Raw genomic sequence first — 19791 nt, 5'->3', positions numbered from 1 at the left:
ACAGACGTAAAACCAAAAACATTACAAGAAAAAATAATCGTATGAGATGACAAAATAAAGATGATATGGCATATAGTAACGTCAGAGACTGGTAGAACCAGATATGAAGAGGGGAAAATAGCATTAGGAATAAATGATACAGTGGTAACAGATGTGTGCAGTGTTGCAAAACTTTTTATAAATATTTTGTAGCTGTCACTAAAAGATGGGGTTGTCAGGTTTAGTACATGCTGCCATGGAGTACCTTAGGCCAGACAGTACAAATAACTTCACTAACATGAATGTAGCCTCAACTACCCAAGCAGAAGTAATTCTATCATAAAATCTTTAAAACAAAAAAAAATTAGTGTTTATGAGAAAATACCATCAAAATTAATTCAAGAATGTGTTTCAGAGTTTAATAACACATTAGACTCTCTGTAAAACCAATCGTTTATCAGTGGAACATTTCCTGAATGGCTGAAATATGCTTCACTTAAGCCTCTGTTTAAAAAAGGAGATAAAGAATTACTATGCGATTTCACTTTTGCAGCATTCTCAAAAATTTTTAGGAAAGGTAACCGTATGACAACAAATAATGTATTGTCCAAGTCTCAGATCCATTTGTAAAAGGTTTTGACATTGAGAAGGCTACCTACACACAGAGTGAAAATTTACTTAATTCATTAGACAAGAAATTACAGGCTACTGGTACATGTTGTGATTTGTTGAAGGCAATCGACTGAATAACTCACAGTTGCCTTTTAAATAAATTAGAATGTTATGGTGTAACAGGGAATTCTGGAAAATGGATCAAGTACTATATCACTGACAGGAAACGAATTGTATCATTAGGAGAGAGACATTAATTATGCTATCACGCAACCGTGAACTACTCACATGTGGCGTTCAAATGGCTCTGAGCACTAAGGGACTTAACATCTGTGGTCATCAGTCCCCTAGAACTTAGAACTACTTAAACCTAACTAACCTAAGGACATCACACACATCCATGCCCGAGGCAGGATTCGAACCTGCGACCGTAGCAGTCGCGCGGTTCCGGAATGAGCGCCTAGAACCGCCAGACCACCGCGGCCGGCTCATGTGGCGTTCCACAAGGTTCCAAGGACCCTTGCTTTTTTTCTTGTGTATGTCAATGACCTTTCATGAGTAACATATAGATACCAAATTTGTTTTGTTTGCAGATGATCCAAACGCTGCAGTGAATAGCAAATCAAGTGTAATTTTAGAAAGATCGATTAATGAAATTTTAATGGACATTAATAAATGGTTCCTAGCCATTTTTTGTCATTAAACTTTGAAAAAACACGCTGCATGCAGTTCAGAACTTGTTAGAGGTTTATCACCAGTATATGCCTAAAATACGATGAGAAGATAAAAGAAGTGAACAGAGTTAAATTCTTGGGATTACAGCTTGATGATAAATTCATCTGGGAGGTTTGTTCGATCCACGGGAGAGTGTCACGAAGATGCTGAAGGGCCCGAACTGGTAGACGCTTGACTTTCGCGAAAGACGCAAATTATCCCTTGAAAACCTATCTAGAAAGTTTCTAAAATCGAGTTTAAGTTACGACTCTAGGAATATGCTACAACCCTATGTATTGCTCCCACAGGGATCGCAAAGACAATATTAGACTAATTTTAGCAAGCACAGATGCATTTAAACAGTCGTTATTCCAGCTTCCCATACGTGAACAGAACTGGAAAAAGCCCTAATAACTGATTCAATGGGAAGTACATTCTGCTACGCACTTCATTGTGGTTTCCGGGGTATGAATGTAAATCTAGAAAATTAAGCTCAGAGAATGTGAGAAAAATCTCGAACGCCAACGCCCCTTTATCGTACCATGGGTCTGCCCCCGGTAGCTGAGTGGTCAGCGCGACAGAATGTCAATCCTAAGGGCCCGGGTTCGATTCCTCCGCTCAGGGACTTGGTGTTTTGTTGTCCTAATCATCATCATTTCATCACCATCGACGCGCAAGTCGCCGAAGTGGCGTCAAATCGACAGATTTGCACCCGGCGAACGGTCTACCCGGCGGGAGGCCCTAGTCACACGACATTTATTTTCTTTATCGAACCAGGGCACAAGAAACAAATGCGGCCACTTGGGGTGTCATGCTGTGAGGGGCGCCAGGGGCACATGAGTGGAAAATTTCTGTAACGTATCATAGTTAACGTTTGAAAGTTTACGGAACAGAAGCAAAAACGTTGCAGTAAACATGGGCCCGCAAACGAGCCGTTTGCGAGATATTTGCGAGTATGTGGTTACCACCCACCACTTACTCCTCAGAATGAAATATTGAACTAGATGGTATGAAAGTATTTGAAATGCAAACTTTTCGGTTAAGTCCCCGTCTGGTAAACACTTCGCACAAGTCTTACCTTAACAAGAAATACAACGCTGCTTCAGCACATTACATCTTAAATTTGTGTTCTGCGTGTCGTCTTTGCATGATCTTACTGATATTTTCTATTATTCCCCTTTCGTATCACACACCAATTTGTGTTTTCCTTTTTATTTGCATACATAAAAATTTTGATCGTGTTTATCAATTTGCTTCACACATAACATACATAACTTTTGCAGCTAAACAGTGTCTCTCATTTAACACGTCTGTATAACCACTTTTTTCCGATGGAAAGTGAAATAATTACTAAATTATAGAATTAAAATGTATTGTTATTAAACTATAAACAATTGACAGCAATTTTATACTTTCGTTATTTCTGTTCAGCTGACAGGACATTTTTCAATACAATAGCTCTACTTATCTCTAGTTTCAGTAACAACTTTTAAAGAGCCCTAGAATTACCTTAATGTGATTGGAATAAGTTTAAGAAATCTGTTTGTGTTACAGTGGATTACTGTGTAGTACAAAAATGGCTCTGAGCACTATGGGACTTAACATCTATGGTCATCAGTCCCCTAGAACTTAGAACTACTTAAACCTAACTAACCTAAGGACAGCAGTCATCACGAGGCAGAGAAAATCCCTGACCCCACCGGGAATCGAACCCGGGAACCCGGGCGCGGTAAGCGAGAACGCTACCGCACGACCACGAGCTGCGGACGCTGTGTAGTACATATTTTAGTAGAAGGAATAACCTTTCTCTACGGTCACTGGATTTAGATTTATTTTTAATAGTCTTGCGAAGAGTCCAAGGAAAGGTAACTAACGTCTGAGGGGTGTGGGCGGGGAAGGGGGGGGGGGGGGGGGGGAAATGATACGGCGCTTATGTGGAAAAATGCTCTTGAACCGGCCCTGATCGTACCTAAATCTTCATTGTTTGCGGTTTGGTGACGTTTATCGTTATCTGTGATTAATTTTATCGTAACGTGGGTAGCAGCAAGAACAAGCTGATTGATGTAGAATCTGTAAGTGCAGATAACATATGCGTACCCAGCTAGTAGGCAATGGGACAGCTGCCCCCTCCTTCCTAGAAAAAAATTATCTTCACATATCGGACTCGCTTCTTGCCGCGCCACGCAAATAGACGTATCAATTCAGTATCAGTCTGAAGCAAAGCGGAACGTGTAATGGATACTCACTATTTGCAAGTGAAATCTCAAACCTAATATACACTGAAGTGCCAAAGAAACTGGTATAGGCATGTGTATTCAAATTCAGATGTATGTAAATAGGCAGAAGACGGCGCTGCGGTCGGCAACGCCTATATAAGACAAGTGTTTGGCGCAAATGTTAGATCAGTTACTGCTGCTAAAATGGCAGGTTATCAAGATTTAAGTCAGTTTGAATGTGGTGTTATAGTCGGCGCACGACCGATGGTACATAGCATCCCCGAGGTAGCGACGAAGTGGGGTTTTCTCATACGACCATTTCACGAGTGTACTGTGAATATTAGGAACCCAGTAAAATCTGCGAATTCGCTGCGGCCGGAAAAAGATCCTGCAAGAACGGGGCCAACGACGACTGAGGAAAATCGTTCAACGTGACAGAAGAGCAGTCCTTCCGCAAATTGATGCAGATTTCAATGCTGGGTCATCAACAAGTGTCAGCGTGTCAACCATTTAACGAAACATCATCGATATGGGTTTTCGGAGCCGAAGGCCCACTCGTGTAGTTTGATCACTGCATGACACAAAGCTTTACACCTCGTCTGTTGGACTTTTGATGACTGGAAACATGTTGCCAGGTCGGACGAGTCTCGTTTCAAATTGTATCGAGCGGATGGACGTGCACGGGTATGGAGACAACCTCATGAATCCATGGACCAGCATGTCAGCAGGGCACTGTTCAAGCTGGTGAAGGCTCTGTAATGGTGTGGGACGTGTGCAGTTGGAGCGATATGGGACCCCTGATACGTTTAGATACGACTCTGACAGGTGACACGTACGTAAGTATCCTGTCTGTTCACCTGCATCCATTCATGTCCATTGTGTATTCCGACCGACTTGGGCAATTCCAGTAGGACAACGCGACACCCCACACGTCCAGAATTGCTACAGGAACACTCTTCTGAGTTTAAACACCTCCGCTGGCCACCGAATTGCCCGTACATGAACATTATTGAGCATATCTGGGATGCCTTGCGACGTTCTGTTCGGAAAAGATCTCCTCTCCCTCGTGCTCTTACGGATTTATGGACAGCCCTGCAGGATTCATGGTGTCAGTTCCCTCCAGCACTACTGCAGGCATTAGTCGAGTCCATGCCACGTCTTGTTGGTTGCGGCACTTCTGCGTGCTCGCAGGGGCCCTACAGGATATTAGGCAGGTACCAGTTTGTTTGGTTCTTCAGTGTATAGCTTCTCCTCCTCCCCCTCCCCCACCCAGAGCCTCGGTAAACTTGTGCTCGATAACTCTCTCGACGAAGTAGAAGCGTGGCCGTGCGGTTAAAGGCGCTGCAATCTGGAACCGCAAGACCGCTACGGTCGCAGGTTCGAATCCTGCCTCGGGCATGGATGTTTGTGATGTCCTTAGGTTAGTTAGGTTTAAGTAGTTCTAAGTTCTAGGGGACTAATGACCTCAGCAGTTGAGTCCCATAGTGCTCAGAGCCATTTGAACCATTTGAAGTAGAAGCGGATAATTTTCTAACAGCTTTTCTGGTGATGAATGCGATTACAAAACTAAAACATGATCTCTAAATATGCAGTTGGAACCAGCGTCAAATCTTTTATCTTAATATTCCGTTTTTGAAAGCTAATGGGATGCATTTCGTTCCGATCAAAACGAAATGGGCAGGTTTAATCTTTTAGAAGCACCAGTGACCCCCCCCCCCCCCCACCCCCCAATTCCTTAAGGAATCGAACTCATACGTCTGATTACTTTACAAGTGAGTTATTGTCTTAAATATTTTTCGTTAAGCATGTAAAACCTTTAAGGTTGAAGACATATTCAGTGCTGTAAGTGGATACTGTCTGCAAAATATGTTGCAAATAGAGTTAGTAGTTACGAAGTACAAAAAAATTAAACCGCCACGCCCGATGCTGAAGTTTTACTATGTGGACAGCGAAAATTGTAGTAAGCGACCATCTTTTCCCCTTTAATTATTTTGTAGGGGACGTCAACGAGAAAAAGTTTCTAAAAGGTATGAAATTATGAGTAAAGTTTGTTGGAAGTCAGTAAGTGCTCTCATTCTGAAATGCTGGATGAATGAAGGCTCTGTATCAAGACATTTGTGTGTACACAATTCATAATTGCAGTACTTGACTTATTATGTTAAATCTTTAACATAAGACTATACCTCCTAATGAGTTGATTATGACAGCATTTTAAATTCGGTCAGTAGTTATATGAAATAATGGGAATCAAATTCTTTTGGTCCTGGAAGCCGTTAGGCAAACAATCGGCTACTGGGTTGTGCTCACCGTTTTCTCTCTTTCGTCTAACCTTACGCAAGGGTGTGGTGCAGTGGTCATCAAATTGCTTGCGGCTCAAATCAAGTATTCGTGGGGCATGCGGTCCTCAGCTGTATTTTGAAACAACGTGCATTTCGCAACTACAGCCGAATCCAATCAGGTCAACTAACGTTTAGAATTACCTAAGAGCGTAGTTTCCCTACTCATTAACAAACCAAAATTCTTACAGAAACGTAATATTTCAAGATGTGCGTAATTGTAATTGACGTTAGTGAATTCGGCCGCGAGATGCCTAAAGTTAGTTACATTCCTCAGGGGCAGAGCCGTAAGTAGAGCGAACACAGCGGGGTTAAGAGGATGTGAGAGGGGGAAATGTTTTATTGTTGTTTTCCGGTGCTGACAACTCATGGATGTGTATGTCTCGTAACGATCTGCTGCTATGATGCAAATTACCAAAGGAAGTAACATGGATTCGTGAATGTGCATTACGCAGAAGGCCATCTTGAAATGGGGTACATATCTGTAGCAAGGAATTTGAAATTAAATTAAGGCTACTGAAATACACTGTGCAGTCACATTTATGTGAGTACCAGTCAAAAGACTGAATACCCACCTTCCAAAGTGCGGACGTGCAGGAAGCTGAGCAGGTTCTGGAAGGGATGTGGACTCCAGTGCCGTAGTCAGCTGTTCTAGGTTACTCGGTTGATGATCGGTGGAGCGCACAGCCAGATCGATGTGGTCCCACGTTTAAATCTGGGGAGTTTGGTGCCTAGGGGAGTACGGTAAACTCATCTTGGTGCACTCTGAACCAAGCAGGTAATCTGTGACATGTATGACACGTTGCATTGTCCTGCTCGTAGATGCCATCATACTGAGGAAAAACAAACTGCATGTAGGGGCGGACATGATACGTAAGAAAAGATGTATACTACTGTTGATCCATTGTGCATTCCTGAATGAAGAGATCACCAAGGGAATGCCACGAAAAAAATTCCACATACCATAACGCTCCATCCTTCGGCTGAACTTTCTGACGAATGACGTTTCACACCGTACACGCTAACGGCCATCTGTTCGATGATCCATAAAACGTGATTCATCTGAAAAGACCAGCTGCCGCCACTCAGTCGACGTTCAGTTGAGGCATTGGTGTGCAAATTCCTGCCTTCATCGCTGATGCACAGCAGTCAACATGGATGCATAAACCAGGCGCCTGTTGAGGGGGGGGGGGGGGGGGGGAGGAGGGCATATGAAGCAACTTTCGCTAAACGCTCGCTGAGGGAGCTCTGTTGGTAGCCCCTTGGTTCATCTGGGTGGTCACTTGCTCAACAGTTGCACGTCTGTTCGCCCCTAACACATCCCCCGCAGCCGTCGTACACCCTTGTCATCTATAGCGTCATCTATCTGTGGTGCACCAGTTTCCTCACACCAGTTTTATCAGTAGATAGCGCCATTTTGCCATGCACGGTATGCTTTAATCACGGCGGCATGCGAGCAGTTTACATCGTCAGCCTTCCGAAAATGCCTGCACCCTTAGCGTGAAAGCCTGATCCTGCCCTTCTGAATGTAATATAAATCGCTCCGTTTCCAATTACAACAGTGACTGTACTGTTTTCCACGTTCCCGCAAGACGCTTTATATACCCTCCACTGCTAGTGCTGCCACCTGCGTCTGCGACTGGTTATTGCACGTTGACCTCGAACATAGACGTTGGTCGTATTAATTCGACTGGGCTGTGTACAACTGGGCTGTGTACAACACACTGAGTAGAAGAAAAATGACATTCAAAACATGTACTAAACATGTTGTGAATGATCGAGTCTCATATTGCGTGATGCATCAAAATATAAGTACAGTTACCGTTTTTTATTTGGTAGATGTAGTCTGGGTGATACAGTAGCCGGCATATTAATTGTAAACAGCAATTGCAGCGGGTTTTCTAGAAAACATTTGCACTTACGTACTACAATCATAGAAATGGAAGATTGGTCAGCTTTGAAAGAAGCCCTTTCCACGTCTTGGGCGTGAATTTATTCTCACCACTTCATCTGCTAGATGTGAATCCTGTTTTCTTTGTACCCTCCTACAACGATCCCATAGATTAGTATTATTCTAGCCTCGTTCAGATCCATTATATTTCGTTAAGGTCTTCCGTTACCAGTAGGACTAGCAATGTGCTTTGTGAATAATGTCCAAACTAGGTTACTATTTGTGGTATGTGTTATCACTATGGTTCCACTAAATATGCCTTTCAGCACTGAGTCTGTAACCACATGCCGTTTAGTATGTATCTCAATGCACTATTATTATTATTATTATTATTCTGTCGACGGGATTGTGGAGACATCTTGTCTATTACTGAACATTTCACAGTTAGTGGTGTCGGGATGAATCATGCAGAACAATATCTGTCAGAGGGGTAATGCGCGTTAGGTGGAACAGCGAGCAGAGCTGATGGCGTGTTTATACTGCATGCGCTGTCCACCAGACAGGGACTAGTTCCGAACAGAGTACCGCGCCTGTGACAAACTCCAATGTACATGCGTACATGTATCGATTTTTCTCATTGTAAATCTCTAAACCAATGTGGCAGACCTATGGCATACACAAACGATGAATATGTGGATATGCTTCTGGCCCTTGGTGCATCTGATAAATGGGCTGGTGTTGCTGCTCGTTAATTGCTACTAGATATCCTCATTAACACCGTCCAGATAAAAGTGTGTCTTTTCGTATGGAGTTGCGCCTTCATGTGACAGAGGTCGTCCACCTACTCGCCATACTGCAACTACTGAGGAAGCTATTCTGAAGGTCATACATCAAGAACCTCAGCAAAGTACACGTAGCGTAGCAGGGCAGCTGCGTGTCTCGCAACGCATGGTCGTTAACGTGCTGCACAAGAATGGGCTGCACCCCTGTTATTATGCTTTCACGCAACACCTGTATCTTGCAGATCGCCATCAGTGGATGCAATTCTGTGAATGGTTCCAACAACAACAGGAAGCCAACAATGATTTTGTGAACACCGTAATAGGGTCGAATGAAGCAGCAATCACTTGTGAGGGTGTCTTCAATATGCACAATGCCCACCATTGGTGTGAGGTTAACCCGCACATCACCCGCGACCGAGGATTTCAAGTTTGCTTTGGTATCAGCGTCTGGGTCAGAATATTAGGTGACAGGTGTTTGGGCCCCTACATGTTGCCTGACCAGTTGACTGCATGAATGTATAATGCATTTCTCTCAAACTACCTGCCTGATGCGCTGTATGATTTTCCACTAAATGTTCGGCAGAGGAAATGGTCCCAACATGATGGTGCACCTTCACACTCTGGAATTAATGTGCGACATTATTCAGACAGAACATTTCCAAGGAAATGGCTCGGACATAGAGGTCCAGTTTCATGACCACCACGTTCACCTTGCGACGGATTTTTTACGTGCGTGCATGCGATACACCAATTGCGACGGATTATACGTTGCTGCTGCAATGCAATTTCTGTTATAATTTTTTTTCACCTACCTCTTTACAGCGGTAGATCTTCGCACGTAAACTCCTGACTGCAGCTACTTACGAGATCACAGAAAAGCAGTGTTGAGGGAACTGTAACCTCATAGCTACATGCCGGAGGCCGCTATAGGTAAAATTTGCTGAAAGTTTTCTATGTACTTTAAAGAAATGATTCGGAAAGGGAATGTCACTCGTACTTTAAACATGAAGTTCAAATTTAAACCTTCAATAGATCTTTATTGCCGTTAAGCAAGATCGTCAGCCAATATTTATGAAAATTACTAAAGTTTCTGCTCACAGTTATCACCAAACCTAAAACAGCCAGAACTTTTACCTTCCCAAATTCCGAAACCAATTACTTGTAACACAGTCAATGATCGGCCAATTACTTCTGCACACGATATTCAGTGGTTGTCTTTAGTAAAAGTTTATGCTCGCCATAAAATACTCAGTAAGAATATACTCAGTACCGCCACGCTACATAATTCAAAGTTCACTAGCGATATTCGTTGGAAGGAATTATCACAACATAAACAGTTTCTGGTCATTACCAGATACCATTAACACTGGACCATAATGCGGAAGTCATCCCAAGACTTCATCTTACACATAATGCGAAAAGTCACATCCAGCATAACCGACTCCAATCAAAGCTACTTCACGACTCTCCTCTCAATCTCCCACACTCAAAACTATATCTCCTCGCTAGGCCGCCAACCGTTTTGCTTCTCATTGGCTGTCAGCACTTATGACCAATGAGAACTTACTTCTAGGGCGCGGCTCGTGCAAAAATCTAGCCAGCACCAACCACTTCTCTAGGCTCATTGACGTCATCAAATTAAGTAACACAAAACTCTCTAATTAAATAAACAAAACAAAAGAATTACATGAATGATTTTTAATAATGCCGAACGTCCCACATACTCTCACGCACGCATTCTCATTCACACACAGCCTAACACACAATACACATATTCACTTAGAATTCTTGAAATTATTATTATAGAAAAATCACAGAGGTTTTCTGAAACTAAAAACTTTCCAAATTTATATATGAACACTGAAAGTGTTATCAGATCATCGTACATAGTCACTGAAGGTGAACTATTACATCACTGTATTTATTTAAATTCTTGACTGTCGGAAAATTACGTTTTTTTATGGAATTTTACTAACTTCCAAAATACAACTATCTTTGATCTCAGACTTCGACAAAGGTGGGTAACTGCTCTATCATATCTTAGTAATAACGTAGAAATGGAACAAATCATTTTGGGGGTAGAAAATAAGTTACCTTGGAATTGGAAGAATGAAATAATATCTGCACCTAGAGACAATGTAGGTAAATTTGTACAATATCTAGAACGCGTTGAATCAGTACTCAGAGAGGAGGAAAGCGCGAGAAGAGAGTAACGCCACATTGTTTGTTTTCACAACAGAAGGATGTACATCAAATATGACGTTCCTCAGGTTATTCCTTTATTAGTTATTAATATTTTTAGGTTCGTATAATGTAAGTGGTCTGCCAGCGCTACTCCACTGCTTTCACACGCGCAGCTGCAACAGATGGTCGTGACGTCAGTCTGCAGGACACAACTCGTCCGTTACTGACTGTATAACACTCTGCCGGCTTACGTTGCAGCCCACATACATTCTGAAGTAAAGCTTTTAATAGACAAATGGGCAATCGCGCACTAGTTGCAACACCACAACCTGACCTAAATCCCGTGGATTTCTTCCCATGGGGACACTAGAAGGAACACATTTACTCTACTCCTCCGACGAATGTGGAAGAATTGGGAGTGCGTGTTCATGCTGCTCTTGTTACTGTGGACGCAGGTTTGCTGCAAAGGGTCCAGAGCTGTATGATACTGCGGGTTGCACAATGTTTGGACGTGAAGGCAGGTCGCTTTGAGCATCTGTTGTTCTGAGTACAACGTATTCTGTTGTGGAGGTCATGCGGTCATTAATATGGACATTATTATTGTCACTAGTTGCTAATGTGTGGCATCTGAGCGCTCATATTACATGTAGTATAAAAGACAAGTCGATGTTGTGTTAAGGTACTCTGCTATCATCTTCAGCATCTCGAAACTGATATTGTTTTTGTGGTTATTCTGTCCTATGACAGGTCATTTGTTTCAACTGTCTATCTCTTATTTTTCTAACCACGTATTTGTTATGTTCAGTGTTACAAAATGTTGTAAATTTAGGATACATCATGTGACCTAAGAAACGGTGTATATTACAGTTTGAAATGTCAGAATGAAATTAAAAAAAAAAAAAAAAAGAAAAAGAAAAAAACGCCCCACCTAGGATGAGCCATATATATATATATATATATATATATATATATATATATATATATATATATACGATTATTTGTGTATTGGTATCATGTGTGTTGTCGCTTGACGACCTATCTCCACAAAAATCTGTCTTCAGCGTGGTGGCTTGCTTGCTGCCAGCCCATCCCAGTCAAGCTCTTATTCTGGTCTATCCACCGCAATGGAGCTCGTCTTGTAGGCGCGTTCTCGGCCGTTGACTTTTGCCTCTAATGTTCTTTCAATTTCCTCTTGCCTTCTGGCAATGTGACCAAAATATTTCAACGTTTGATTGACAAGAGTCAACAGTCTTGTTCTGAAGCCGAACTGCCTCAGGATTTCCTGTCCGTGGTACTCGAAGTAATCTTCTATAGCACCACGTTTCCAGAGTATCGATCCTGCGTGAATTGCCGTCTTCATCGTCCAAGTTTCTGCTGCGTAGGTTGTGATAGGGAAGATTGGCGTTCGGACGAGTGTGAGCTTCTTCTTCGCAGTGACGGAGGTCTCTTTCGAGATGTGAACAAGTTTTACTGTAGAATTTCTCGCAATCCAAGTGTGCCTACAGATCTCAGGTTCGCACTCTCCAGTATCAGTGACAACAGATCCTAGGTATTCGAACCGACTGACGACCTCATAACCAGCAGTTCTTGTGATATCAGGTCCTTGTCATTAGGACGCTCCATAATTGCACTTTGGTCTTTGTTTTGTTGATTTCAAGACCATATTCTCTGCTTCGTTCGGCCAACCTTCGCATGAAGGTTTCCAGTTGATGTTCGTCTGTTTCAGAAATCAGTGTGTCATCAGCTTACCTGAGATTAATAATTTTTCTGTCACCTACAACAAAGCCGGCATACCAGTCTTCAGGAAGCTTTCTCATTATGCGCTCACTATAGGCATTAAACAATAATGGGGAGAGAATCCAACCTTGGTGTTTGAGAAGGTGTTAATGATTCTTACTGTCGCTGTATTAGGAAGATACAGTTGTCAGACAGATATACCAGATGTCTCGGCGTACCCATCTCGATGAGAATAGTCCTGAGCTTTGACCATTTCACCTTGTCGAAAGCTTTCTTGTAATCCATAAAGTACATCCTGATATAATATTTCCTTGTCTTATCTATGAGCTACGAGATGTTTAGGATCTGCTCACGGGGTCCCTTCCCTGATAAGAAAATGCGACTAACAAAGCTATGAAAAATTTCCGCTCAATAGAAGAAATGCCGAGAATCACGTTATTATTGCACAATATGCGAAGAACGGCTTACTCTTTGTGTAGAATGATATTCCAGCTGTCACCAGTAAAAAATTATTTTTATAACGGTACTGTTACTGACAGATCGTTGATGTTTCTTGTCTAACAAGTAAGGCTACATAACACGTATGAGTGTTGTGTGAAATCCTACATTGCTTCATTCTTGTGCAGGTAAAAAATGAATGTTCCACTACACACAGGTAATTTACTATGTCACTAACTGTCTCTGACACTTACAGTGTATATTGAACATGTTCGCTATGAGTGTTTTCGTTTTTTTCCCCTTTGTCAGTAGTCACTTGAATGTGACATGGACCTACACTCATTCTTTCGTGCTACCGGTCTCTAAGAGCGCACCTGGGACTTTGCGTTACGGATTCAGTAGCCAGGTCTTTGTCTGCTGATTTTGAGGATACTGTTTTTAAATGGTTTGGACAGTTTAGGAAGTGATGGTGGATCAGATAGTGACAACGAAATTGAAAGTGAACATAATTCAGAATAGGAACAGTGCGAAAGTCAAGACGAATTTGTTTTGACATCTGTGTATTCCTTGAAACAAACAGGTGATCAAAGTGATGAAGACAGAAATGTAGAGACTGAATCTTTAGCTAAAGGTTCTTATACAAATATATTTAGCTGATACAAATATCGCTGGTCATTGAAACCTCTTCCAACGATAACCAATGGCATGCTGGAAATAAATTGGGTGAATGCGTTTGTCCTTCACAATTGCTACAAAGACGATGCCCAAGTGAGCCGCTTTAATGTTTTGAAGAAGTTTGCAAACTCATTGGCGACACCACAGACGAAAAGCGAATCAACAACTGTCACATACCCTGTGAACTACGTGCAACCATTCACCATCGTTATAGAAAGACTGAAAAAACGCAAAACATGCTCCACCTGCGAGCCAAAAAAGAAGAGAAAGACGGCTTATATTTGTCATTCTTGCAAGAAGCCAATCTAACGTGATTTTTCTACAAAAATTTCCAGCGAGTCTTCTGAGATGGACACTAAAAACCTGAAAAGTACTAGTGTGTTTTCATGTTTTGGGTGTTTAATGGGAGGTTTTATAATTTTTATTGTTACATGTCTAATACACAATAAAAATATAACGAAAAGTAAAATTTAGAGTTCAGGGTAGTTGAGTTTTCATAGTATTATCATGTAGTATCTTGCGCAGTTTTTCGTTTAAATGCATTTTTTCGTAAAAATAAACGTTAAAATTTATTTGGATGTTTTTTATGTGATATTAATGTAACCTTTCATATTTTGTTCCACGACGAATGCTGTAACCCAGAAAAGAATAGAAAGACGCCTTATATTTGTAACTGTCGCTAGAAGCCAATCTAACTTGATTTCTCTACAAACATTTACAGCTAGCTAAAAAACGCCTCTGAGAAGGAAACCTGAAAAGTACTAGTGAAATTTTCTTTTTTAAAAATGTTTTATGGGAGTTTTTTTATGTTTTTATTGTTACAAGTATGCAAACAATAAAAACACAGCAAAAAGTAAAATTTAGAGTCAGGGTCCAGAATGAAATTCAGCGGAGTGTGCGCTGATATGAAACTTCCTGGCTGATTTAAACTGTGTGCCAGACCGAGACTCGAACTCAGGACCTTTGCCTTTCACGTGCAAGTGCTCCACCGACTGAACTACCCAAGCACGACTCAGGACACCGTCTTCACAGCTTTACTTCCGCCAGTACCTCGTCTCCTACCTTCCAAACTTCATAGAAGCTCTTGAACCTTGCAAAGGTCCCGTGTTCGAGTCTCGCTGTGGCACACAGTCTTAATCTGCTATGATGTTAGAGAGTATTTGACTTTTCATAGCATTAACATTATCATGGAATATTATGTTCATTTTGTGCAGTTTTTGTTTAAATGCTTTTTTTCGTAAAACTAAATGTTAAGATTTATTTGGATGTATAAATACTGAAACATTTCACTGAAACTGCTGAATGCAATTTTTACGGCTGTTTAAATATAGTGGACTTTCAGACCACACCTGAAGCAGAGCGTGACGAAAAGATGAGCTAGGAAGCTAAGGGTTAACACGTCGTCAGAGATAGCGACCAGATTGTCGGATATTATGAGACTAGACAGTTGCTGTGTTGCACGACGAATGCTGGAATGACTCTTTCGAAACATTCGTTGCCAATTTCCTAAATTATCCTTCTCCAGTTTCAAGATTGTGGCCAGCCTCATTGTCAGAGAGACCCAAGACCGCAGTCTTCACCGTTTCCCGTGTCCCCAGGTTCCAGTGTCCAACGTGTCGCTGTCGGAGTGCGCGCTGGGCATCGAGTTGGAGGGGCCGGTGTTGGGCTTCATGGTGTACCGGCGTGACGACAACTCGTCCCTTCTCGCCTCCGTCGACACGGCACTCATCTACACAGACTCCTACAGAGAGGTGTGTGTCCACTTCCCAATTTCTGCTATAGTCCGAGTCGTCATTTCAGGACAATGCACTGTCCTTAACATAAAGCGCAGCACTCCATACAGTACGCAAGGCAGGCGAAAAGATTTAGGTTAAGGTGGTACAATTGCAATCATTGCGGACAGTCCGCCCCGGTAGCTGAGTGGTTAGCGTGACAGACTGTCAATCGTAAGGGCCCGGGTTCGATTCCCGGCTGGGTCGGAAATTTTCTCCGCTCAGGGACTGGGTGTTGTGTTGTCCTAATCATCATCATTTCATTCCCATCGACGCGCAGGTCGCCGAAGTGGCGTCAAATCGAAAGACCTGCACCAGGCGAACGGTCTACCCGACGGGAGGCCCTAGCCACACGACATTTCCATTTCGGACAAATGTTATTGTAACTGGAAATATATTCAGAAAAGAAATAATTTTAGTTATGGCACTTGTTCTTGGATGTTTAATGAATATGTAACACACATATTAGACAATTACAATTGTTGGTATTAACACAAGAAAAGGTTACAGAATTGAGAAAATCAATCGAAAATGTACCCTACTAGGTACAATTGTGATCACTTCCTGGTACAATTTTGATCAGTGGCATCATCCACGCAAAAAGCACTTTTTCCCTCGGGCACCAATGCATACCTCGTGGTACCAAACATTGCATTTTTGGCAGCAGATCCAGTCACCCTTAGCTGCTGATTCTGCACTATAATAAATCAATAAGCAAAATCCACAATTATTCGTTGTTTGCTGGCGATTTGAAGCTTGGTACACTTCTTTCATTATTACTCACAGATGTACATTTCTGTTTATTGCTCTTGTTGCATTTGTTCTTTGCTTTCCTTCTACCCTGTTGAAAAAGTTTTCTCTTGCTGCGGGGGTTTTCCAGGTTTTCGTCTGAAGCGAGCCTAGTTGATGTCTGTGTTTTTCTCTTCCGAGACGATAATTTTTTCTCTGGACGTGGCAAAATGTCCTTGACACCATCGTGCTGAGAAATGGTACTGGACCCTGGCGTTATGGATTATCCGTGTTCTTCAGTTACATCTTTTGAAGATAAGGGTTCTTCTCCCATAGTGCTGTTAGTAGCTTGGCTGGTGGAGATTGAAGGAGCAGGAGCCTCGAATAACGTTGAAGGTTCAAATTTATCCCCAGGAACAATGTCTTTGCAAAAGGGCATTATTCCTGTTCATTGGAACCCTTTGACTATGCACCCAATGGATGCAGTTTTGCCCCAGGCATCACAGAAAAGAGTACAGAATCATTGTTTTGTAATTCTTTCATTGGGATTGCGATGAATCCAGTCAGTTGCATTTCTGTGTTACTGAGCCTTTAGGGACTTGAGGAAAGGTCTATCTAATGGTTGCAGTACTTTTGTACTGTGTGGAGGCAATCCCAAAAGTTCTATCCCATTTTCCTGACAATATTCTACAGCATCTAAGCTGGTATGGCTGCCATGGTTTTCAATAATAAGAAGTGTAATAGGGCTACCCATTAATTTGTATTTATTGAAGTGTCGAAGCCAGACCATGAACAATTCTTCATTAATATATCCCGATTCACTGATCTCCGAATGGAACAAGAAGGTAAGCCATCTTGAGATTCAGGGCGTTTCCTCACTCCTTTAAAATTATCATTGGTGGTAAATACGTACCATTTGCATTCATGCATGCAGCAACAGTCACACTTTGTCCTCTCTCCACGTTTGTTAGTGACACAACTTCTCGCTTTCCTTTACGACTTACCATTTTTCTGGCCCCGTTGTTAAGAGGAAAGCCGGATTCATCCATATTATAAATACACTCTGGTTTATCAAACAAATTAAATTCCTTTAAGATTTCTTCTAAATTCGGGAAATATTTACTTACTTCTGCTTTATTTAAGCCTTCAGCTCTGGCTTGCAAAAGACCCTTGGGTTTTCTCAGGCTAAGGTGAGTGTGTCTCTTAACAAATACTCTAAAACAATTGATTCTAGCAACGTTGCTTTCAAGTTTCATCGATGTTTCAAATTATTTTTCTCAGCGAACCGAAATGCAGCTCTTCTTAACTGGAGTGGCGACAGACCCAGTCCTCGCTATTCTAGAAATAAAGCTCTCTGAACCAAAGCATCTTCCATTTCAGAATTGAGTACCGTTGGATGGCCAAATCTGTTTTCTATAGGACTAGTTGCAGTTAATCCAGCTTGCATTTTCATTCACTTTACCACGTAAAATGTTTAAATGTACAGAATTTATTTGCAATAATTGTGTATAATATGTCTGTGGTAACCAACTGTGACGGGCTCAACTAAAAAACTGCAGTGACCGAAATTGTACTAGGGTATCGAAATTGTACCATTTTTCTGATCGAAAATGTACTATTGGCGTGAGTGAAATCACGAGTAAATAGTAATGAATTGTGCCAAGAGATGGAAACAGACGTCACATAGGCTTTCTCTGCAGGTGCCTCAGAACGCGCCCAAACAGAAAACGAGTTTCTAACCTCACTAGTATAGAATTTCCACGCGCGTGGAAACTAGAAAATTTATATGAGCGCGTTAGACTAAGTAGCTTCACTTACCTCTTAAGAGGAAAAAATTTGTATCTCCGTAGCACAAAGTGGTGTATTCTTGGAAAAGAAAGGAGGAGCCGTAGAAACCTGCAACACTACAACGCCACACAAAGGCAAGCGCTACCAACTATTCGAGGCTGACAAATGGAGCGAAACCTTATGCTGATCGGAGTTGCACCTATATCGAAATTGTATCACCTTACCCTAAGCATCACCTCGAAGAAATAAAGTCTGGTAACTAATTTTTTATTTGTTTGCAGGTCGGCAGTCCTGATACATGGAGAAATCCCCACGCAGCTAGATGAGCCAAAACAAAATGGTGCAATCTATTGTAGCAGCGGGTATGTTGTAGCTGTGTTAGGTCAATCCACATGACTTATTTAGCTGTCTGGGTTGGCCTGACACAATTGCAACGTACCACTGCTTCCGAAAACGTGTTGCGACACGACTTTCCATTTTATCAATGTGCTATGCTATTTTCCTTTGGCTCCTGTACTGGTGTGCTGCGATACTGTGGCATGAGGATTCAGTGTGCACCATGGTTTAGGGATCGTGGTTATCGCTGAAACAACCAGCTATATCGGTTCTTTCAAACCCAGTTTAACCTGACTGTTAAAACCACTCAAATTAACCGGTTTCTGAAACAACCGATTTTCGGTTTTTTCCCTATTATCTAATGTAATAAACGCAGAAATCGAACAAAAACTCATAAATTTTGACTCCCTTGGTTTCAAGTTACATAGAACAAAAATATTTAAGTAAACAGACAAAGAAAAAAGAACTTAGTCCATCCATCATTCGCTACTTTTCCCAGAAAGTGATAAATGGCTGAATAATACAAAACATTACCAGTTCTCTCCTATTGATTTCAGTTTTTTGAAACTCTGCTCAAAAATCATCTTGTAATCGAGGATCATACCACTATTTGGGCATTACAAATAGTTGATGCTACAGGGTGAAGACTGAGGTTGAAGAACTGTATAATCATGTTAATTTGTCCGTTTTCAAGGGCTGTCAGCACATGAAAGCATATTATGTAGACATAGGCAGCAGATCAACTATTTCCTGTTTTTATCGTAAACTCATATAATGTCGCAAGTTTGTTGTAGCTCCTCCCGTTTGTAGCTTTTAAAGCAAATGGGTCATTGCATTTAATAAAGTACTTCCAGACTAGGGATGGTGCCATTCCGTAATACAACTGATGTCCAACGACGACAGTGAAAAACTATCATACAGATCAGTCCAAGTCTCAACATTGCATTAACATGTGTTTTGCCTAATAGCTGGTAACTTGTACAGCTTGATCAGTTTGTGTTCGTTTCTGTCAGCTGGTTCATAGCACTGATCGCTTTTCCCATTTTCTACTATAACACAATATTTCAAAGCAAAGTAAATTTTACGAATAAAAATTACTCGTTTTTTGAAGAGGTTTATTTGAAAACCAAAATTTTTAGCACTATTACTATGGCTAATTGATATTTCCTTTGTATACTGAGTTAATAGTAAAATAAGAATAATCGCCTGTTGTAACCAAGGCCAAATAAATACCGAAAGATACCTGTTATTCAGAAGTAAAAGACCGGTATCAGTTGTAACCGGTCGGTTTTTCCCATCCTCACCACAGTTGCGGATATGCAGTTGCAAACAAACAACATAACTTTTTTCGAGGTGATAAATTCAACCTTTGTGGCTAATAGTTTTAGTCATTTAGATGATTTGAAACTTACAAAAACTTTTCCTGAAGTTAAAATCACCAATCGTTAGTCTCACACTAAAGTAACATTGCTTATATACTTGTTTCCATTAAAGAAATTTTGGCTTGGAAACTTTTTTTCAGTTTTAGATGGTACAAATATTCTTATTTTTAAAAGATAATCACCAAAGAATTCATGCTTACATGGATTTTAACTGGGAATT

The 19791-nt window shown here is 41.4% G+C and overlaps 1 protein-coding gene across 1 annotated transcript in view; it reads left to right on the top strand.

Annotated features, from left to right (window-relative positions):
• LOC126412921 (uncharacterized) overlaps positions 1–19791 on the top strand; it is a 224791-nt gene that overhangs the window by 73975 nt on the left and 131025 nt on the right. Inside the window, exon 5 of the mRNA XM_050082810.1 lies at positions 15163–15315. Within this exon, the coding sequence (XP_049938767.1) occupies positions 15163–15315 (153 nt within the window). The remainder of the gene's footprint in view (positions 1–15162; positions 15316–19791) is intronic.

Source organism: Schistocerca serialis, chromosome 7 (genome assembly GCF_023864345.2).
Source record: "Schistocerca serialis cubense isolate TAMUIC-IGC-003099 chromosome 7, iqSchSeri2.2, whole genome shotgun sequence".
Taxonomy (NCBI): domain Eukaryota; kingdom Metazoa; phylum Arthropoda; class Insecta; order Orthoptera; family Acrididae; genus Schistocerca; species Schistocerca serialis.
The sequence above is the reverse complement of the archived record's forward strand: the minus strand, read 5'-3'. Positions and strand labels throughout refer to the sequence as shown.